We start from the raw sequence: 23664 nt of genomic DNA on the forward strand, positions 1-23664 counted from the left end.
AATATGTTCAGCGACCGCTAACATGTATCTGCATTCAGCATGTTTATCAAAGCACTTTAAATGTGGAAGATTCTCAGCGTATCATAGAGAACTCCTATGAATTTTTGGGGGTTTTCTTGCACTATGACAACGTTGCTCAACTTTCTGTTACATATTGAAGGCAGTTTCTTGTTATCCAGTGGCAGTTCAAGACCTGGCTTTCAATACTTTTGTAGTGGTCAGGAAATGGGCAGAATTAAGTTACACACAATGCATCATATGAAATGTAATAAAACCAAACTGGTCATGATTGCAATATATAGCTAAGCAGTAGAATATGCAATATAAGGTCAAATTATGATTGATACTAATGAAGCAAACAAAACAGTGCTGGTTTTTGGTATTGCTACTGCTAAGTGGAATAGATCGGAGGAGCAAGGCCCATTATAACTAAATGAGTGTAGAAAAGTCAGTAGATTACTAAAGTAGATTGCTTAGTGTTTGATGGAAAGTGCACTATCTGTGTGTCGTGTGTCTGCGTACTTCTTTGTGCGTACATCTCCTTTACATTTAATTGGTTTTTTCCTATTCATTAAGTTACTACTATTATTATTATACTTTTATTATTATTATATTATATATTATATATTATTATATTATATATTATTATTATACTATTATTATTATACTATTACTACCTATTCATTAAGTTGATACTGCTAAGTGGAATAGATCGGAGGAGCAAGGCCCATTATAACTAAATGAGTGTAGAAAAGTCAGTAGATTACTAAAGTAGATTGCTTAGTGTTTGATGGAAAGTACACTATCTGTGTGTCGTGTGTCTGCGTACTTCTTTGTGCGTACATCTCCTTTACATTTAATTGTTTTTTTCCTATTCATAAAGTTATCTTTATCTTTTGATGGGAACAAGCAATCTAAATGGTCTGCTGTAATGAATGGCATGCTGTAAACATATCTTAAAGTCAACCTTAATTCTGGTAGCTTCAGGACATGGATACAAAATATATACATTAATATTTCACCTAATTTTGTATATTTTAGTGCATTTATAGTGAAAAGTCAGACCTGAAGGTAAAACGTTTAACCAGTGTTCATTTAAGAAACGAGTTTCTTTCCGAAACTGAGAATGATATTTTTTGATTTCTACAAAAGCAAACTGTCAGTGAAACCATTGGAAGATGTAAGTCTGCATAGGTGCTTTCATTTATAAAGTAAGGAGGTTTGTTTTACTGCAGGGTAAAAGTTGGGGGCTGATTTATGATGCTAGCTTTGTCTTAAGGTTTTGGCAAATTCTCAAGAACAACAGCCTTAGTAATTGTGCAAGGTCAGTTCAACTTGTAAGCAGTCCAGATCACGGTCATAACAGAGGCAGGCCAGTTTCTTCGGCAATCTGGATTTTCCTTGTAGGGAAGAGTTAACAGCAGAATTGGCCCCACTGAAGTCAGTGGGACTTTTGCCAGTGATTTCTGTAGAGCCAAGATTTCGCTCGTCTTTAGCAGAGCTATTAAATGCAGTATATTGCATAAATGGAGGGGAAAAGTGAAAGCTACAGATAATGAAACTTCTTATTTCGGATTCATGTTAATGCTTCTGCAAATGTGTTTCTTACTAGCAATCTGCTTTATGAGAGTTAAGACTCAATTTATATTACTCCTGAATATACAGAGAATACACCTATTTAATGGGAAATCTGAAATCTTGAAATAATCCTGTTTTCTGACTGGGAATGAAGCTAATAGTTACACGAGCAAGTTAGATCCTCATAATGACTAGCCTGTATGTTTGTGGAATGTTTCAAAAGTAAAGTACGATGTATGGAATAACTATAAAAGCAAATGTATAGATCTACTATTCAGCTGGAAATTTTGCCTGTCTGTACATTTTGAAGTATAGAGAAAGTTATATGAGAGCTATTCTGAATACTAACGTTATTCTAATGTAGACGATTATATAGGATGCTGCTTTTAAATGGGTGAAATAGAAGTTGAGCTAAAATTGCCTCAGATTACTTATGCCACATTCATGAAAAGTTAATGGCTCAAGGTTGCTAGTTTATAACAACTAACTCTTATGTATGTAGCTTGTTTAGTTTTATGGAGCTCAAACCACTTTACAAATCAGGTTATTCTTATAGATAAAATGAGGCACAGAGAGGTAAAGTATTTTGCCAAAAGACATCTCATAAGCTAGAGGGAGAGCTGGAAACAGATCCTCTCTTAAAGTCTGCTCAAACTTGCTGTTTAGCAGGCCACATTTCTCACAGATAATTAATTCCTAAATAATTAGAACTTGCGTTAGGTTGGGGGGTCATTTCTGAGAGCTGACTGTTTTCTCTACCTGCTGTTAGTACAACTTTTTGCTGTCTGTATGTCACATCCTCTTTTTTTACATTGCACTAGAGACTATTCTTCCCTCTCGTAGGAATATCTCATTGACCCAGTCCCAAACTCTATGACCAAAAAACAGTTGTGAAATCATAGTTGAAAGAAATAAGAGTGGGAGGAAAGGGTTTTCTGGAGTAAAATGGGCTGTACAGGGTGGTTGATTTGAGGTTTTTTATATGGAACCTAAATTCTGTTGCTAGCTCTGCTTCCAAAGCTCAGCCAGGAGCTAAGAAAAGAATGGCAGAATAGTCCCTGACAGGCAGAAAGCTCAATTATTTTGCAAAACTGGAAGGAAGTACATTACAGCTTTTCTCCAAAGACTCTGAGCCAGTCTCCTCATCTATGTAGTCTGTGGCTAATGATGTAGTATATAAAAATGAAAATGTCTGCCCTGAGACCTAGAAGCCACAACATGTAGCATGGAACAGTTTAACCCATTACGTTCATTTAATAAGGTTAATCTGTTTACTTTTCCTTCTGCAGCTGTCCAAAGATATTCTGATCCATTCACCCTTCCAGTTAAGAGCCAGTGTTCGTCAACTTTGCATATGCCACATGTCAGCCAGTTTCTACAGAATTGTGCCAGAAAATATGGTAAGTTTATAATATGCTTGCTACACCACAATAACTTTTCAATTAATTTGTGTTAGGTACCCTCCCATAGCCACCACTCAGAACTGTGTAAACATTGTGTAAATGCAAGGCCCACTCCCTGTGTATATTATTAACATGTGTTTGTAGAATCAGGCCACCAAGGATGATCTTGGGTTCCTGAGACAAAGATATTACAGCCCAAGGCTGTAAAGTCTAAAAGATGTGGTACATTAAATAATATTTGGGAACCTCTTTAAAAGAAACTAACACTAAGGAAAAGAAACAGAAGCTGTCTATGAGGCTGAGGGAAAAGGAGGAAACCCAGCATACATGAATTTGTTGAAGAGCTTTATCAGTGTTCATACTCTTCATTGACTGTCTGCTTATATTATACTGAGTTTAAACTGCAGTTTCTATTGGTAAAGATAATTTTTTTCTGGCAGGCTGGGAATGTTTGTAGATGGATAGGATGGCTTCTTTCTTTATTAGTCTTATGCAAAAACTTTTGTAAATAATACAGCAAATTCATTAAACAATTATGAAATAGCTGAATGAAGCAGATTTTAAGTGATCGTAAGGGAACGTGGAAGACTGTGTGGTCCTGATTTTAAGCTGGTAGATAGAAAAGACTCTGGAATTTTATTTATGCAAACCTGTAATGTCTTATATTCACTTGTGTATTTTCTGTTTCCCAAAAATCATTTGGTCACATACTTGGATATTATTTTTGTTTGACATTGATGGAGCTCAGATTTATCAGGGATGTCAGGAATTGAAATGGTGTTTTGACAGAATTGCCATTTACTTTATGGATGTCTTTTCCCCACCCTTTATGAGATTTTATGTTTGTTTGAACAGTGAAAATAGCCATTGCTACAGATGCTGATTAACAAATTTAAGTCACCGTCGGTGTGGTTGCAGCTAAAGTGTTGACTGATCCCTGCTGTTGTTTGTTAGATTTGTGAAGGCCCCAAGCAAAGTCTAAGGCATATGCCATCATCCCCTCCAAACTGTGTGTACATGACTCGAACTGCTCTCCAGCTTATCCAAAAGGAGGACAGCCTTCCTAGGCCACGGGTCCCGGAAAATGGCTTGCCTATTCACACATAAGACTAGCTCTGCCTGCAGCAACATGAGTCGAGAAGGGGAAAGAAAATTTATGGGAAGGGGGAGATCTGAGAGACTGGGAGGATGCATCTCTACAAGGAGAGGCAGGAAATGCCCCATGAATGTCAGATTGAGTTATTCCTGATTTCTACAAGTAATGCCACAAGGGAAATGACATGGATCATCAAAGCATTCCTTTATACCCCAATAAACTCCTTCTTGTCTTAGAAGCAGACGCTACACATATTAATAGAAAACTAGTGTGTGTTTCGAGTATCCAAGATAGCTATATGCATTTTGCTTCATCAGACAAGAAAGAAAATGTAGGCAACACTTACAGATGGATACAAACTCTAAAATGGGTAAAAACTCAAAATGCTTAGAAGCAGTGCTGTTGAAAAGGGCTCAGGGTTATGATTCCGAGCCTGGAATATTTAACTGATTCATGCAAAGAGGAAAAAAAAATGTTCAGAGATTAATCTAGCAGTGAAGGGTTTGTCTGTACAAGAAAAGCTCTATAAAGTAAGCCAAGCCTCTTCTAACAGTCTTTAGGTATTTGAAACACAGAGCCCAAGTAGATACCCTGGTTTGGATGCAGGCATCTGTATTGCTACCCATATGGTAGTAATATAGTACCCATATGGTGTATGTGGCTTCAGCTATTGGTATCTACATAAGTATATATATGTATATATGTAATACTACTTATATAGGTACTACATATATAAGTAGGTTATTATATAGGTGTTATATATAGTAGGTATTATTGCATAGGTATAAATATTTTATTATTTATATAAAGAACAGTCCAAATTTAGGATGGTTATAAATGTCATCTGACATTGCAATTATTCTGGAAGAAGTTCTGAGCCAGTCCTGCCTTGACTTTAGAGATGCCATCATAAGCCATATGGCGTAAATGTGGTGGCTATGTCAGCCTTCTTGGCTAGGCTTGGAGGCACAGTTTCGTTCACAGCAGAGAAACAGGAGGGTCTCAAGTCCTCCCACCTTCCTTTGTTTACTTAGAGCCTGTAAATAAGCAAAGGACTCAGGTTGGTATCCATTTGGTGTGGATAGTCAGTAGTTTGGGATTTGAGAATGAAGATTCTCAGTAAATCATCTTGCATGCATCTGTAGCACTCAGTCATGTATTCTTCCTATTAAGAAGGAAAAGAGGCCTTTTTATGCATCTTTAGTGTGGCACATTTCCATAACGAGAACCAGTTTTTTTTTTTGCCATAGGGCCCAAGAAGTGAAACTTCTTGGGCCCTATGGCAATGGAAATTAAATCTAACTACAGTTAGATTTCATTTCTCTTTTCTTCCTTGCAACATTCTTCCTGAAAACAGAGAAGACACAGCAATTTCCTTTCCCTCTCTTTTGCTCAACTTCTGGGACAGATGGGTGGAGCAGAAAAAATCAGGATATATTTTACCCTGCAGTAAGACAGAGGAGCTGGAAGACAGAACAGCTGGGACTACAAGGCAGAGGTTGATGTCCTTACATAGGCTTATTCAGGCCATCTCAAGAATTCCTGTTCCTATGAAACTAAGTAACCAAATGACATCTGTGAACTTGCTGCCATAGATGGTTTGATTTGTTAGAGTAATTATAAATTCTTTGTCAGTCTACTTGTATGTATCTACTCTCAATAAGACCCTTGGAAATGACTTGCGCAATAATTTGTTATGCTGTCATTACTCATTAATCTGAGCTTCTGCAAATGATTTTTATTCTTCTGAAGTAAAAATAAAATCCTCATTAAAGAATTTGTTTGTTTTAAAAGCTACACAAAGGATTACTGGGCTTTTGCAAACAGATGTAAGAAAAAATTTGGTTATGCAAAATGTTCTCTCACATATGCCCTTACTTTCTGCTGACTTCCAGGACCTTTGAATTGAGCCCGAAGTGCATGGCTTAGCTTTCTACAAAGCTTGGGGTCAGTAATTGGAATCACATGTACTCAAGGCCACTAAATCTGATTGTAGGTGAGAGTGCCGATTTATGCTGGAAATGTGTATTAATATTATGCAAAAAAAACCCACCCCAAATGAAGGAAAAACCTACTATCAGATCTGCAGACGACCATAGCCATGATGGTTTCTAGAAATATTTCTTAAACTGTTCCTTGAATTTGCTTTATTTCTGGTGAACAGGTTGTGGTGGCAAACTAAACAGGAACATGGAACAACCTCACTCTGGAGTAAGAATGTCCACACATGGTGTTAATCAGAGTAACTCGTGTGGACAAGCTATTATGTGTGACTTTACACGGTTTTTGTCAGTTGAGTTGGAAGGCACCATGAGAGGGTTAGTGGAGTCAGGTTCAAAAGCAACAAAAGGAAATGGCCCCTCACACAGTCACTGGTCGATCATTGCAACCTATTGCCAGAGCATATTTTGGATTATAAAAGTTTTCAAGAGCTTATGGGGAGACAGGATAAATAAGTGGAAGAGGAATTCACTGGAGGCTGCTAAGTACACAGAAACCACATTCCACCGAGGAAATGCTTCAAACTCAGAGCAGCTGAAGGCTGGGACAGCAGTTGGGAGACTTACCATGTGTTTCCCTTGTTCATACTCTTCTTTTGGAAACCATTTAGGATCATTGCTGAAAATGGGCTATTGCGACAGTTGAATGCTTGGCCATACGGCTATTTTTATCATAGAATAGTAAAATTATTTGGGCCAGAAAGGACCTTACAGATCATGTAGTTCCAACCCCCCAGCCATGAGCAGGGGCACTTTCCACTAAACCACATTGCTCAAAGTCCCATCCAGCCCCATTTATATTCTTGAGTAAGAAAAGAGAAGAACAAGTAACCTGGTGCTGAACAAAACATGCACACTTTCAACTCTTACTGCCTTAAATACTTTTCCCAATGGGGCATTTTGAAAAGAGTTACTCAAAAATTGCATTACTGAGTAGCTACAAGAGGAACAGTCTAACCAGAGTCCATGTGGCACAACTACCAAGTAAACACACACTGATTTCCAACTGTTTGAGTAAAACTGAGGGCAAAGTATAGGTGATGAACTCTCCATTTGTTTCCATGCACGTTTGCCTGCAAATATTATCCCCCTCATTATCTTAAAGATCTTTGCAACAGCATAGCCAACTGTGTGCTTTCAACTTCAGCTCTTCCTTTGACCACTATCAGTGTTTGTGTTCCTGTTTAAATAAGATAAGGAGGTTTAAAAAAAAAAAAAAAAAAAAAAAAAAGAAGAAGAATAAGAAGAAAGGGGAAGATGGGGGGAGGGAGGAGAGAGCTGACTGCCGCATTGGGGTTGAAATTCTCATCCTGACTTTTTAAGGAATGGGGAAGGGGTGATTCCCCCCCCCCCCATGAATTTCATTGAAAGATTCTAGAATATCCCTCCTTTATAAAATCCCTTTTTATTGACAAAAGTTGTGTTGGAGTAAAATCCACGGAAAGACCAAGAACGGGGGTTGAAAAATCTCCTCTCCAGAGGTTAAACCTTTCCTTCTCTGCTAGGTGGCTTCTTTTGTTTTGTTTTGCCTTTGTTTGTGGCTTTCTCCTCCTTGGCACCGAGAGAAGTCGCTGCATTTCTCCTTCACAGAACCAGTCACGCCGGCCTTAGATTCACGCTGAGGATCTGTAAAGTTTTCCGAGCTAAAGGGAGTCGCTTTTACAGCGGGGGGTGTGTGCGTGGGGTGGCGGGGAGAGAGGTAGGGTATCAGCAGCAACGGGGCTCTGCCGCCGAGCTGTGGTGGCAGTTCTGTTCTGCTGAGCACTTGCAGGCGGTATAATTAACCAGGCAGGCAGTGAATTAAATCTTTGTAAAGCCCACCGAGTGGGGGGTTCCTGCAAACTCTTTTCCAACCGGTCTCAGGCGGCTGGGATAACATCAGAAACAGCAGCAGCAACAAGCAAAAAGGAAGGAGCCCGCCGGACGCTGCAGGACAGCCAAGCCAAGCTCGGTGTGAGTGCTCCCGCTGACGGGCAGCTGCGGGCGGCCGATGGACAACCTCTGCGGGGCCCGGCCGCTGCGGCTGCTTTTGCTCCTGGCGCTGGTGCCTTCGCTCCGGGGCCAAGGTAAGTGCGGCAAGCGGCACAGAGCCCAGCCGCGGGCGTCCGCCGGACTGCGCTGAGCCTCGCTCCCCCTTCTTCCGCCGCCTCCCCGGCGCCCGTGGGCCCGGCTGTGCACCGGGGCTAGCGGCAGGGGTCCGGGCCAGGAGACTGTGGGCGGCGGGACGCCTCGCTGCCCCGGTGGTACCCGCTCCTGGGGAAGCGGTCGGCCGCGCTCCGGACAGCGAGCTGTGACCCGCGGCTGCGGATCCGTAGGGCAGTTGTTCCTCAGGGCTTCCCCTGGTGTCCCCCGTCCCCCCACCTTTCCCGTACCCCTGGGCGTCCCGAGCAGGCTTTAAAGCGCCTCTGCCACGTTCAAGTGAGCTGAAAGGCGTGGCGTGCACCGGTTCCGCAGCAGCTGCCCACTGCTGTCGGCTCCTGCTGCCCCCCGGGGCCGCCGCCTCCGGAGCGCTTTAGTTGTGCCCTGGAGGGTCGATGTGAGGCTCCGCCGGGACGGACTTGGCCAGCAGCAATTGGTGAGTGGGTCCTTTGCGAGGCCGAGCAGCGCTGTCTTCCCAGAGAATCAGCCGGCCGGGTTCCCGAGAGTGGCCACGGGGCTCTTGCAAGCCAATGTCCCAATAGCGTCACAAATGTCCCTTATCGGAGTGTTGGCGCTGTCGCGCGTTGCCCCTCTGCAACGAAAGGTGCCCGGTGTGTATGGGGGTCGGGTGAAATTGCACACCGTGAAGGTGATGTATCCCAAAACGGGTGATCAGGGGAAGTGTCAAGTCTGATCTGCAGGGGACCAAATTACATCCCCCCAAGAATGAGAAACAGGAGCACGAATTACTTGAAATCTCAGTGGAGCAGGAGGAATAGCAAAGCAAAGGATGCAGGCTTTTTGAAGATAAAATGTGAAACATTTATGAATTATGGTGTGTGATGTGGTTGCTTTTGAAAGCAGGGATCTGTGTCCAGGCCATGGCTCCCTTCCCATACTACACACTTTTCCCCTGTTGTCTCGATACTGTATAAAAAAAAAGGATATTCAGTTGTTTTAATTCAGTGTAGCAATCCAATGAAAATAGAAGTGGTAAGATATGACAAAGAAACTACTTCTCATATGGTGAGAATAAATTTATCATAGCTAACATGTAAGTGACTTTTTCTATTAGAGTAACCCCAAGGGGACATTCAGACTTGAGGCTTGATTGTGCTGTAGTCCAGGAAAACGTTTAGAAACATATGGTCTCTGGCATAGGCTTAACAATGGCAGACAAAAGCCAGTGAAGTAAGCTGTTACTATCATAGTGTTTTGGCTCTTTGATTTTCATATGGAAGAGCACTACTCACAGATATCCTTCAGAATATTTGCTTTTTGATAGAGAGATGTTAGCCACTCCCTTTTAAAAAAGGAGGGACAAAATAAAGTTTAGAAAAGCAGTATTTAGTGCCAGAATCCTCAGATCACTCCTACTTTCTCTCAGATAACAGTACATCACCAAAAATGTAGCTTTGATATATCGCAGTGATCAGACATAGTAATTTTAAGCATTCTGAGTTATGGTAAAACATGGAAGAATTTAATCTTGTAATCTCTGCACATTTAACCTTAATTACTGGACTACTTCTTAGAAAAAGTATAAGTAATTAGATATATAAGTTCAGGTTTTCACAGGGTTTTTTTGAACGCAAAATATAGCCAAATTTGGCTGTAAAATATATACCACATTTTTATTCTCCAATAAAAATCCATACTCTAATTCGCTGAGAATTTCTACATCTATAGAATTCTAAATGCAGTACACTAGATAAAATTAGATTTAAATATCTAAAACCAGATGATAGTTCTGGCTTAGGACACTGCATTTTGAAGGGTAGATTTCACTCAGGTGAAATAGTTATTGGTAATTGTAATTGCTGAAAGAAAGATACTTTTTTTTCTGTATTATTTCACATGGCCATCTGTGTTTTGCAGGCAAATGAAGTAATTACCTTGTGAGATCATGTTGTTTAAGTGCAGGCTCTTTGGGAGAGTGCCTTCTTTCGTCTGTGTGACTAGAATAAGGGGGGTCGGGGCAAAGATGAGCTCCTAAGTGCTTTAGTAGTATAATGGCCAAGTTACTAGAACAACATATTTCTGAAACAGCTTCTTCCTAAGCTTATTACCATCAGGTTTCTTAATTGCTTTTCATTACTAATGAATCACCAAATCATCAGTATCTATTAGTTAAAGTCCTCATTCTGAAAAAAACCCCAAGGGACTGCTGCCTTCAGTGGAACTGTCCAGTGCATGTAAATATGGATACGCACATCATTCTTTGCAGGAGTAAGGGTCTTAAAAACCTTCTAAATTTTATAATGCAACCTTATTTTATTGCAAAATTTGCATTTTTAAACAATTCTTGTTGTTGTTGTTGTTGTTGTTTTCCTTATAATATAAACTACCATCTACTGAAGAATATGAATTGTTCACATCATTATGTCCAGTCACTGTCTGAATAGTTCATCCTCTAGCTGCGTCTTTGGCATGTCTTGGTGCTACAGGCACAGACAGTTTAACTCACTAAACATCTGGAAACATGTCTATTCAGAGTGAGCTTAGAGTTTGTAATAAAGAAAATGTTCCACTGACTTTGTGGAATGAGTTTTATTTTAAGATTATGATTTTTACGTGTGCATTTACAGCAATAAATTTGTAAGAAGTGTATGGGTGGAGGTAGAACTTGCAAAAGGCTAAATCTGTGCTTTCTTGCCTGCTATCATAGATAAAAATCTCCCCCCAAAATCACATAGTACCGAAAACTAGAGTTCTAAAATATGAGTGCTATCTCTAAATTAGTTTTGAGGGTTTTTTTAATAGTCCATTTTCAGACATGACATTTTATTGCAGTCAGGGGAAGAGCAAAATGTTAAAACTCTTGGTTTTCATCTGTGTAATTGAAAGCAGACTTGTTAGTGAAATCCAAGATGAAAATCCATAAACTAGCTTATCAAGTTACTCCAGTATATTCATATCACTCTGTCAGATTTCAGGCACTACCTGATAGCAGGTCAATGCATTTTCAAAAGTTATTTATTTATTGTTGCACTTTAGCCCATTCTACAAGTTTCATATCAACTTTACATGTGTTTTTAATAGATAGTTGTATTGAGACCAACTTGTTCTATAATACTTTTATTAACATTTTCTGAAAGATGTGTGTTAGCCCTCAGGGAGTTGACAGAAATAGAATTACCAGGGACCATGAAAGAATTTAAGTTTGCTTTTGTGAGTTATGTATAGATGTAAAAAAGTAGGTGACAAAAACCAATCCAGTAAGCAGAAGACATGGATTTACTAGATCTAGTAAAGTATCTGTAGAGAATAAAAGGGGATGAGACAGAGAAGATCAAGAAAGAGAGCTGAAATCCAAATAAGAAACCATCAGAGCATAGTCAGGAATTTTAATGGTAACATAGAGTGGTTTAGTATGAAAAAGATAAATGAACAAAAGCTTTTGTGAAAAAGGTAGCAAAAAATGATGGCTAGCAGTGACAGGGAGTAAGGAAAATGAGCAAAGTTAAGAAAGAACAAATTAAGAAGGTCATTTTAGCCAGAATGGGCAAAAGTTCTTGTAAAGCACTCAGAAAAATATCAGGCACGTGTATTTATGTGTCTATTTGATGGAAAGAAGTAGGCCAGCTGTTGAGATTTCAATAGTCATCACATATAATTAAACTGGGATGGTGGATAACAGTGCTCCAAGATAAGATATAGAGGTGAAGGCGCAGCATTGAGAAGATTGCAGGCTGAGAAAGGATGGAAAAATTGTCCACAAAGAAGTCCATGAAGGAGTTGTCAGGAGAAAAGGGAATACAGAGGAATAGGGCACAAGAAGCAAAACCAGAATATATAGGAGAGAAAGGGTCATTACAGATCAGTGAAGAGCCCTAGAAAAATGTAAAGAATTTCCGGCCATAATATTTTGTGAGTAAAAATTGGTTTAGAAATGCTCTGAATAATGTCAAGTAGGTGGAGGAGTAGTCAAAGTAGTACCTACAAATATGATGTGCTGGGTAATTTACAGTGACAGGAAGAGTGTATATGGTAACTGTGACAGAAACCTGCCTGTTTATACACTTCGTGAGGATTTTTGTCCTGCTGAATTAATTTCTGGCAAGTCACTGGAGCAGTCCGGTGAAAGTTGGAAAAGTCTTCTCTGATCAACTGGATGCACCAGTCCTAAAGAAGGATCTCCAGTGCTAATGCTGTCCTGAATTCACAGATTTGTATTTGTAATAGACCAGGTTGGATGGGGCTTTGAGCAACCTGGTCTAGTGGAAGGTGTTCCTGCCTGTGGCAGGGAGTTTGGAACTAGATGATCTTTAAGGTCCTTTCCAGTCCAAACCATTCCATGATTATATTTGACTATGTAGTTACTGAAGTGTCTTGCCTTCATTTATTTAAACAAGTAGCACTTTTCCCCCCTATTCCTCTCATGAATACTTTGTCTTTGATTTGTGCTTGTATAACGTCCTTAAAAGTTTTGAGAAATCGCCCTTTTGATTTCAAGTATGTGCTGTTGGATCTTAAGAAGATACTGAATTTCTAGATTCTCACAAATTCTCATGAGAATTCTTTTCAGTAAATCAAATTAGCGGAAAATCTTCATTCAAAAAAAGCTGAAGGATATCTGGGATGAGGTTTTGGGTACATACTACACAAGTCTAGGAATTATGTTGTTTTCTGGATTATGGTAGCATCCATAAAAGACCCATGCTGGACAAGGATGTAAGATGTTCACTGCTAAAGGGTTCACTTTTGAGTCTAGTCAAAATCTGGATTGAGACCTTAAGATTAATAATAAAGCAATACCTAAAAAAATCTTCTGTCTCAATGCCAAAGTAAGTGTATGGATATTGAAATACTTTGCCAGATTTATTCCAGCTTTTTAAGGTATTTCCAAGGATTTAGTAAGCACTGGAAGGATATACTGTACAAATGCTACCAGCAGTACATCCTTTCAAAATACTACAATCCCCCAGCCTTGAAGTTCTCTACCACTGACTAAATTTCAAGTATTGAGTACTTCTAGTATCAATACTTTGGCAGAAAATCTGGAAGAGCTAGATACCTGTTTGCAGCTCAGTATACATAATTTTAAAAATGAGGAAAATCTCATGTAAGAAAAAGTTTTAGTAATGTTTTCTCCAAAACAAAACTTTCTCCAAATCATTGCCATATAATTACATGCCAAAAACTGGATCTTTTTTTTCTTCATGCTCTGTAAAGTCTGTGGTTCCCTCCATACTTGAACCTTGTCCCACTGTAGATAAAGTTTATCCCATCTACTTAATGTTTCCAGACTAATCTTTAAATATGGCAGTAGTGAATATGAGAATCCTTCATCATTGTCCATTATTTTTTTTAATATATATATATATTCAGCAATAAACAGCTGAAATGTGTGTTTAGAAAGTTTTATGAAAGAGGTAACAATTAAGCTATTGTTAGTCCCTTTCATTTGTATGAGCTTAATCCAAAATGTACTGAAGTAAATGGCGGTCTTTAGATAAATCTTAAAGAGCTTTGAATTAAGCCCAAATATATATATTCAAATTAAAGCAACTGAAATAGGAAGGATCTGAGAATATGACAAAGCAGCATGTCTCAGAGTATCGAACATACATATGCTTAAACATTCTTGTATTTTCTCATGAAAAATGGTTACAGGAAAAGCATTTTCACAGTGGGATTTCTCTATTTTCATCTGATCAGAAAATGAGCAAGAATAACTATGCTTTTATATACTGCTTAAGTGAAATAGATCTACTCTGTTCTTTAGACCACCTGTGTCCATCAGAGCTGTGAATGCACTCTTTTTTCCTGTTTTTGTGAATATGAAAGTCTAGGATAGCCATTACTTATACTAAGCTGTTTACATGATGCTGACTTGGTGGGCTGTAGTATTAAGTTTCTCTCAATATCTTCATGTCTTCTAGAAATCTTCAGAACAGCCTTCAGTCTTCTACTTTCAGGATCTTTTGAACTCCAGCATCCTCACAGAAGTCCCCAAAATAATCTACCCGTAAAGATGAAAGAATTCAAGTTAATTTTTTTACAGAAAAGTCATCCATCCACATGAAGTAGCAATCTTCAGACACATAGAAGGTTGTTGAAGTGTGTAGTAGCCTGCGTGTAAGAAACAGTAACAAAAAAATTAGGTCTCAATAGGCTTTTGAAGTGGACGGTGAGGTAATGTATTATTAAAAATTCTCTGTCATTGCCTAGAGCGGTTGTGGGATCAGCCCCACTTGATATTGTTTTGAACAACTAGATAGGAATCTGCCTAAAACTGACCATATTTTATCAGTTTTGCCTGAGATTAGTGGGTAAGAGAAGACAACCCCTTCAGGGATCCTACATCCCTGTCTTTTATGGTGTTTTGATATATATTCAAAATGCCTTATAGTCTTCCTGCGACAGATGGAGTCACTTTTTCTAGCTTTTTAGTAGCCAGTTGTCTACTTTCTTGAAAAATTTTCTTACTAGGCCTGAAACAAAATAAAAAAGCCACAGTAAAGCACTTACTTTCCCCACCAGAGAAAACAAGGCATGTTGCAACATAACATTGCCTCCCTTAGGACTGTCCTTATCATCAAACATAGCAGCTACCTCATCACCATGAATGATTTTAAGAGCTGCTTTTATAAATTGCAAACAGACATCTCAAAAGGAGGTTTGGCCATATCTGAAAAATCCCCCTAATTGTGCGATGGCCACTGCTGGTGCCACCAGAGCCACATTCCCCATAAATGAGTGTTCTCCAGACCTAAGAAAATTTCCAGTAAAATGTTGGCTGTTTTAAAACCAACCACAAAACACACTAACATACCAGGCATTTCCTTTAGGGTGCTGCTGCTTTAGTTTAGTGTGCTGACTGGGTTTCTTCAATGATTTCAGCTATTCTGAAATAATCACACTTAGCTGAGAATTCATCTGAAGTTAAAGGTTCAAACACTTAAAGCCTATTCAGGAAGAATGTCATATTTCTTAGCACATGAACTGTAAGTGATTGCCAGTCCTTAAAGATCCAGTATGACCTCCACACTTGGAAGACAGAAGCACTATTATAATAGGCTCTCTTTGAGGGCAAACAGTAGAGAGACAGCCTTGTGGGCTGCAACAGATGCACTAGAAATTGCTTCCTGGCTTGTGCTGTTGTGGGTATTACAAGAAAAGGCATCTTGGCTCCAAGTTTTATGTTAGGAAAGTTTAGATTGGTATATTCTTTAAGGGAATCTGTAAGAATAATCTAGTGTGGAAGGACTAAGAACAGCTTACTGTTGAAGGGTGACTAATGCCACAGCTCAGCTGTGTCTATTCATCTTACCCCATTGGTGTATTGGCATATTTGATGTGCAGTCTTGAGGTAAACAAGAATGTCTCTGAAGAAAAAGAGAAGCTCCTATTCATTTTAGTTCTTTCTCTGCATACGAAATGGAGGAGGGGCATTTTCATGCCAACTCCAGCCTGAAGAGATCCAGCAAATACATCATCTCAGATGGAGAATGGTAATGGTTTCCTATGTCACCCCATTACTCCAATTCAAACCGTTTGTTTCAGGGAATCATGAGGCCTGATTTTCTGATTTATGTCTTTCTTTTTCACAGCTTCAGGTGTCCTTCACCCTTTCCTCTACTCTGAGTGCCTAATCCCTAGGTTTATACACAAGATCAAGATGTAACAAGGCTGTACTTATCATGTTAGTCTATTACCAGTTGGACTTTTGAAGTCAGCTGGCTTCTCTCTTGTCTAAACATATCTTTGGGTCTATTTGATGCTTTCAGGGACCAGCCAGAGTGTTTTTGCATTGCCAGAAACAGCATTTCCACAGGACAGCCAAAAACTCAAGACTACAAATCCCAGCTGGCAGCACTTGACTGCCGTCCCTGCTACAAAAGCAACTGACTTGTCCACCTAATATTAGCCAGGTGTCATTGTTCCAAGAATGATTGCCTTGGCATAGCAGATCAGGCCAAGCACACTTTGTCTGCCCTGAACCTATATCACAGTTGAGCCTTGGCCAAAGCGATGTGCAGTCGCTCAGGCTTTTTTTGTCAGGAGACTACAGATGTAAAGGGAGGTTGGAAGACAATGTGACTCTGAATAATACAGGTGACCAATGTGTTATTTTGAGGATCAAAATCCATATGTAAACTTGAAGGTTTTTTCAGCTGACAGATGGATGAGCATCACTAGTAAGAGATTTTCTTGACAGGACAAGAAAAGTTTTGTCAGAAAAGAATGCTGTGAAAGTTGGAAGCATTTTTCTTACTGGAAATCTAAATGAATGCATGTCTGTTGTAATCATGAGTTCCAAAAATTCTGGATGACATACTGTTACTGAAGCATGTTGGACTAGTGCTGAGCTTTCACAGAGTCCATCTGCTGCCTGTGTCTGCATATGCTGAGAAGTGATAATCATGTTCTGTTTTCTCACATTCCATAGTGCTGAGACTCTGACAGAGTAAATTGAGTGAAGGCAAAGACCTGCACCACATTTTACAAACGTTATCAATATATGTCTTTAAAAGATTAAAAACATCAAAATAAGGAGGTGTGACTTTGACTCCTTGACCTGCGCTCACTTTCAAATCCATACCCAGCTATAGCTGGTTATGTGGGCTGAGAAGTCGATGAATTTGATGGTCACATCACTTATTGCACTGAAGAACTGGAAAGCTTTACTAGCACTAGCCTGTTAAACCCACCTAAGCTCAGGTGTAGCATTGGTTTGATATTATCACTAGCTTTATAAATGTTCCATAGATCAGCACTGAGTAATGAACAGCTATCTAATCCTGGACTGTACACAGGATTTTCCATCAGCAGCAGCTGTACAGAATAGCTGCTGTTATAGATTGTTACTTAAAAAAATCTGTCCCTTTTTGATCTAGATGAAATGCTACTGCCGTGAAAATTATCCAGTCCTTTTTATTTCTGCTTATTTTTTTTGCACAATTCCCAGAAACAATTCAGGGTTTCTCATTCCAGGAATCATGCTTTTGGGTAGCATTCTTCAGCTTATCTTTATTTTGCAGAAAATATTCACTGTAGCAGCTGAATAAGCAATTATTACATCATAGAAGTCTAAGGTTATACAGATTTTAACCACATTCCTTGCTTTGAACTCCCACACAGTATGGCAATCCTGTTAAGATTAGCAGACTACCTTTTTTTAAAACAGCCATATGCCTGTATGCATTTTGCTGATGCAAGCATAGTTCATTGCTAGCACATGGATGCATCATCTACACAAAATACTTGAATTTGTGTGACCTCTAATCACTTCTTATCTGACAGGTCTTCTTTGTCACAGGTTTTGTAAAAGTAGAGATCGGAGTTCCAGATGTTTCTACTGTCCTCTTGAGAGACTCCTGAAATCTCTGTCATAATACTAATGTAACACCTTGACATGAGGACAGGCATCCTTGGTTTTTACCATACTAACACAACTCAAATTCTTTTGGATGCCCTGCTGCACATACTTATTTACAGGGACGAAGCAGTGAAAAAGCTGCATTTGATTTTATCTAATATAGACTTGGATTTTCTCAATTAGTCAATTATCATGCAAAATTACTGTATCTGAGTGGAAAGGAAGTAAACATGCTACCATCTTAACAGACCTCTGGTTTATCTTCATACTTCTCTGTCTTGTGACACCAAAAAGCTGAACAATTACTTCACAAACTTACAAAATGGACCAGGTAGTGTATTCCCACATTTTACAACTTTCCTGTAGGATTTCTCCCTCCAGATAAAATGGCACATTTCAGCTGGACACAGAAAATATCATCAGCCTTTCCTAGAAGTGTTTTGTCTCTCAGATGCCTGAGATTTCTCTGGCTCATTTGTATGAAACATTATGCACTTGGCAAAACATTAAGGGGCACCAGGTTCAGCAGAACAGTACTGTAATTTCTGTTTGATCATCTTTAGCACTCCAGCTCTGAGGGGTGCCATGAGCAATAAAAGACACATGGTCACATTCAGAGAAAAACCACATCACTTTCTTCACAGTAAGTGACATTCTCTGAGATGTCGTAATCAGCGTAGTTTCTACCATCTGCTTCCTGCCTCCCTTTCCTTTCAGATATCCTGCATTACAAACCTCCAGTTATGAGAAACTGAAGAGAGGCCATGGCCCCCGATGCTTTTAGTTCCCTGAAGAGGGTGTAAGGAGGCATAAGTGGCCTCAGTATGAACTGCTTGCCCAAAGGCTTCCAACTGGGAGCCATATGAATATGCACATGTAAGGTTGAATCCACAACAGTGGAAAACTACAGTTACGAGATGGTAAGTCTGTCCTGGTTCTGAATACTCATTAACAACTCTTCATGCCAAAGTAGTCACAATCGATTCCAACACAATCAGGAGTTGACACGTGAAGTGTGAGACGTGCACTTTCTCAGACTTTGAAAGAGTAGAGATTTGTCCACAAATGACCATTTTTAAAAGCAAACTTCAAGGCCAACGTAGAGAAAATGTTTTTCACTGGTTTATTCTTACGTTTTAGAAGAATGGCCTTGAGGGTGGAGTCCTTTTTTTATTGCTTGTTTTTCACTTCCCTCTATTCTCAAGAGATTTTTGGCAGGATCTTTGAAGGATATGAATTGTGATGTCACCAAAACAATGAGTCTGGACCACAGCTCTCCCTCAGAAAACTATCTGAAATCCTTCTTTGCCTGGGTGCACTCCTACAGGCAAGCTTGCTTAGCTTGGCCTGCTTTGAATTCTTGAGTTATTTGGTTGCAATAGAGGTGTGTTGCCAGAGCTGGAAAGGAAGAGCTGGCGTCCAGAGCCAGGGATTGTCCTTCTGAGGAGGAACTTGGCTAAAGACCCATTTGTGCAAAGCCCTGCAAAAACCTGCAGCCAGCTCTGCACTTGAGTTAAATGTGTATCATTTTTCAACACAGTTAAGATTGATTGCAGACAACAGCACTAGAAATAGGGTTATTTGTAACACATTGTATGAAATTTGATGCATACAGCGTTTGTTAGCAATACACTGGCAGACAGAGCACATGAAACAATGTCCCTATTCCCGAAGAAGAGATCAGACACAAATTCATGTCTTTCAGCACAGTCAGATATTTATTTACAAGACTGATTTTCTTTGTAGCATTATGAACTGCAGTTGGCTTTCAGACACTGGCATGAATTCTGGACACACTGAGGAATTCGAAAGGAATACTGCTTTGACTTTGTAATAACAGAATTTTGACCATTATTTTGGGTATGCAAGTAAGACTAGAAGGGTGACCTGGGTCATGGAGTACAGACCTCTGTTATTAACTGACATTTAAAGTAATTTTGTTTGTAACTATAATGATTTTCTTATTAAAACACATTTGGTTTATTTGATCCCATAATTCTGATTATTGTTTACTACTGTAATATTTGTTGACAGGAACTACACTCTTTAATAAGCTTCACTTATCTAGGCTTAAAATGGTCTATTTTTTCCAACTTTTCCTCATAGAGTAGGGCTTTGATTCCTCTGACCATCTCTCTTGTCTTTCTTTACATATTTTTCCATTTTGATGTAATCTTTTCTAAAGAGGGATGGCCAGAATTATGCTTAATACTCCAGAGCTTTGTACTGTAGATCAGATAATTACCTTAAGAGTCCCTACCTTAAGATGAATGATGCATCCTAAAATCTCATTTAACTCTTTCCATTTTGCTTTGAATTGTTGGATTATAATCACTAGTCGGGATATATATGTTGTTCCCTGCAAACAACTGAGTTACTTGAGGAAATTATCTTTACCTGCTTATTTGTCCTTTCCCACATATGAAGATCTGCCATTTGAAGTACTCATGTAAACTGATATGTGTCAAAGTAAGTGTGATCATGAACAGATTTAATATTTCCACTTATTTTGATAACTGCAACAGGTTAGGGTTAGGGTACATGAAGAGATGGAAAGAGGCTGTAAACCTCATTCTACATCAAGGGCACCTGGGGAATGATGGTTTTGTAACTGGTGTAGGGAGAGCCAGAGGAGACAGATGCTTGTCCTTACTAGGCTATGCAGGAAGTAACTTGTTAAGATGGATAGTCTTGAATATAATGCTGCTGCTGCTTATTGAATTTTGCTCCTTTTAGATATGCTTGGAGCAAAACTAAGAATGAGACAATCATGTGAGGCATTTTATGATCCAGTAGAAAGATGGTCTGGGAATGACCCATTGTGCGCTCCCTGTTTTGCCACCTGCTTGCTGTGTAATGTGGACAAGTAATTTCATCAATCTTTACTTCAGCTTCTCCATCAAAAAGAAGTAAATGAAGTTTGCTTTCCTCTGTGCAGCACAGCAACCTACAGATGAATGGGTCTTACTTATTTTTTGTTAAGTAATTAGTAAAAAATCATCTAGGTTGGAAGGGACCTCTTGAGATCATACAGTGTCTGAACACTCACAGAAAAGAAGTGTTTTGCTGTATTCAGATGGAACTTCATATAGTATAATTTGTGTCAACTGCCTCTTGTCCTGCCAGTGGACACTGGAGAGAAGTCTGGCTCCATTTTCTTCATCTGCTCTTGTCAGGTATTTATAAACATCAATCAGATTTCTCCTGAACCTTTTTTTCTCCAAGCTTCACAGTTCCAGCTCTCTGTCTTTCCTCACATGAAAGATACTCCAGTGCATAAATCATCTTGGTGGACACAACATTCCAGATGATGCTGACTCCAGTCAGCATCATGATGCTCCAGATGATGGTGAGCTCACAGCACTTCATTGATGCTGAGCAAAGGAGAAGAATCACCTCCCTCAACTCACTGCCAATATTCTGTTTGATGCAGCCCAAGATGGTGCTGGAAAAGAGAGAATTTGTGTCTGATCTCTTCTTCGGGAATAGGGACATTGTTTCATGTGCTCTGTCTGCCAGTGTATTGCTAACAAACGCTGTATGCATCAAATTTCATACAATGTGTTACAAATCACCGTATTTTTAGTGCTGTTGTCTGCAGTCAATCTTAACTGTGTTGAAAAAATGATACACATTTAACTCAAATGCAGAGCTGGATGCAGGTTGCTGGCTTTGTGAGTGTGTATTGCTGGCAGTGTCCTGGTGGTCACCTAGGTCCTTCTTTGCAGAGCTGCTTTTCAGCTGGTCAGTCCTCAGTGTGTACTGGTGCATAGGGCTTATTCCTCCTCAGATGCATGACTTTGCATTTCCCTTTGCTGAACTTCGTGAGTTTCCTGCCAGCCCATTTTTCCAGTCTTGTTGAGGTCCCTCTGGATGGCAGCACAACTCCCTGGTGCATCAACCACAGAACATCATGGATTTGTATCAGCTGTGAACTTGTTGAGGGTGTACTCCTTCCCAGTGTCCGTTTCGCTGTCCACTTACCTAACTTTGTCAGCTTGTCTATGACAATGTTACGGGAGACAGAGATAAAACCCGTATTTGTATCAAGGTAAAAACCATCCACTGCTCTTCACTCATCGACCAAGCTAGCCACCTCATTGTACAAGGTATAAGCATGATATACCTTTCATAAATCCAAGCTGACTTCTCCTGATCACCTTCTTGTCCTTCATGTGTTTGGACCCTGCTACCAGGAGGATTTTTTCTGTCACCTTCACAGACAATGAGAAGAGGTTGGCCAGCCTATAGTTTCCCAGATCTTCCCTCTTGAAGATAAGGGAAACTACGTCTGTCTTGAAGATGGGGGTGGAATTTGTTCTCTTCCATTCTTCAGGAACTTCTCTTGTTCACCATGACCTCTCAAAGATAGTTGTGAGTAGCCTGGCAGTGACATCAACCAACTTCCTCAGCACTCAAGGGTGCATCCGTTCAGGGCCATCAAGCAAAAAACTTACGAGAAAAGAGAAAACATTAGAAAACTGTCCCCCTTGATAATCAGATTTTTTGTTTTTCTTTTACACAGATTGCATATTTGTTATACAAGGAACTGTTCAATATCTGGACTACAAGATAATTAATAGGAAAGTATGACTCATGTTTATTCCAAGTTCTGATACACCTGCTGTGCAGCGAACTTTTGCACTTGGAATATGAAGCAAATCTGTAGTGCTTGTCAGTTCATTAACAGTATTTAGATTTATTAAATTAGAGACTTTAGCAAAAATATCCTCTCAACAAATCATTATCTTCATTATGATTTCCCTTAGTTTCAGGGTTCTTATAAGTTGGTATCTGTATTAATTTTTCTTTCATATGTTCTCAAAATGCTGTCTATCTACAATACTTCTGCATTTACAGACATGCTTTTGAGTACAGCATTAATTGAAAAATAACCTCAGGAAAAAAATAGTTCTGCAAACTAACTTGTAATGAGGTTAATCTATCTTCCATATCAGACAGTCACTTGATTTCATGGAATCATAGGATGGTTTGCATCTGAAGGGACCTTAAAGATCATCTAGTTCCAATCCCAATAGCGTCATTAATACTGTATTTTTCAGGATTTTCAAAGGTTGCTTATTGCTACTGATGTTTTTGATAATCAAGGAGTGCAATCTGACAGATCCTTTTATTGTGCAGTACTCTTATCTATATGAACTTTTTTCTGCTAGAGTATCAAACTCTAGGCTGTATTTATGTGGCAGGTAAAGGGAAACTGTAATTTGCTTTATCTGGACTATGCTCCAGCATCTGGGCTTATTGCAAGGTGCTAACAAATGCTTCGTTTGGCTATGGCTGCCTTATTGATGGGTGCACTATTCTGTGTGTAGATTAGGGAAAACGAATGGATTCTCTTTTTGTTTCATGTGTTTGTTTTTAACTGGCAGATGCAATACCATTTACTAAGGTTGTATTAAATATATTGTCTTTTTCTTTCTTTCCTCATTTCTGCAGATCTTTCAATGGAAGAATGCTGTGACAAGGGCATTGAATGGGCAAATAAAAACAGAATATGTACTTCTCTACCCTTAATATCTGAGTCCAGAGAATGCAGGTATATAGTTAAGTATTGTATATTAAACTACAGTTTGTATTTGCATGTAAAACCATGGGAATGGCAGGTATGGAAGCTGATTTAGAAGATAAAGTACCCAGCTCCTAAATTCAAGTTTTTCAAATCCACCTCTAGCCTTGGGGAGTACTTACTGAGTACCTACTTTTCTTCCATTATGTCCTTTAAATTTTTGCTGTTCTAGTATAGAGTCATCCAGCTCTATCTGTTTGACATGTACTGCCTCTTAGGCAGAAGAGTACTATACTCACAGGGCTTGGACTTTGCCTACAGTCAATACATCTCAGTGTGGCACCACTAATGTCAGCAAAGCTTCTTCAGTTTATAAGGATTGTGGATCTAGCTTAGCAATGGTCCAAATTCTTGAACAAAAATGTATCAAGAGACATGACAGATCCTGTACATGAATAATCTATGGATTGAATACATACATATGTATTTACGTAAGACAGCCTTTTAAAACTGTTTCTTCCGTGTAGTGCCACACAGGTAATTATCCTGCAGGTCTCAGTTGAATTGCTGTGTGTGGCAACTTAAAGTTTAAGTCA

At 39.3% G+C, this 23664-nt stretch overlaps 1 protein-coding gene across 1 annotated transcript in view; it reads left to right on the forward strand.

Moving 5' to 3' along the window:
• The first annotated feature begins 8027 nt into the window (after positions 1–8027).
• Positions 8028–23664, forward strand: part of FBLN1 (fibulin 1) — an 83876-nt gene continuing 68239 nt past the window's right edge. The window contains exons 1-2 of the mRNA XM_080632182.1: positions 8028–8143; positions 22999–23098. Coding sequence (XP_080488308.1) covers positions 8068–8143; positions 22999–23098 — 176 coding nt within the window. The 5' untranslated portion in view covers positions 8028–8067. The remainder of the gene's footprint in view (positions 8144–22998; positions 23099–23664) is intronic.

The sequence above is a fragment of the Psittacula echo genome (genome assembly GCF_963264785.1).
Source record: "Psittacula echo genome assembly, chromosome: 1".
In the NCBI taxonomy this organism is placed as follows: domain Eukaryota; kingdom Metazoa; phylum Chordata; class Aves; order Psittaciformes; family Psittacidae; genus Psittacula; species Psittacula echo.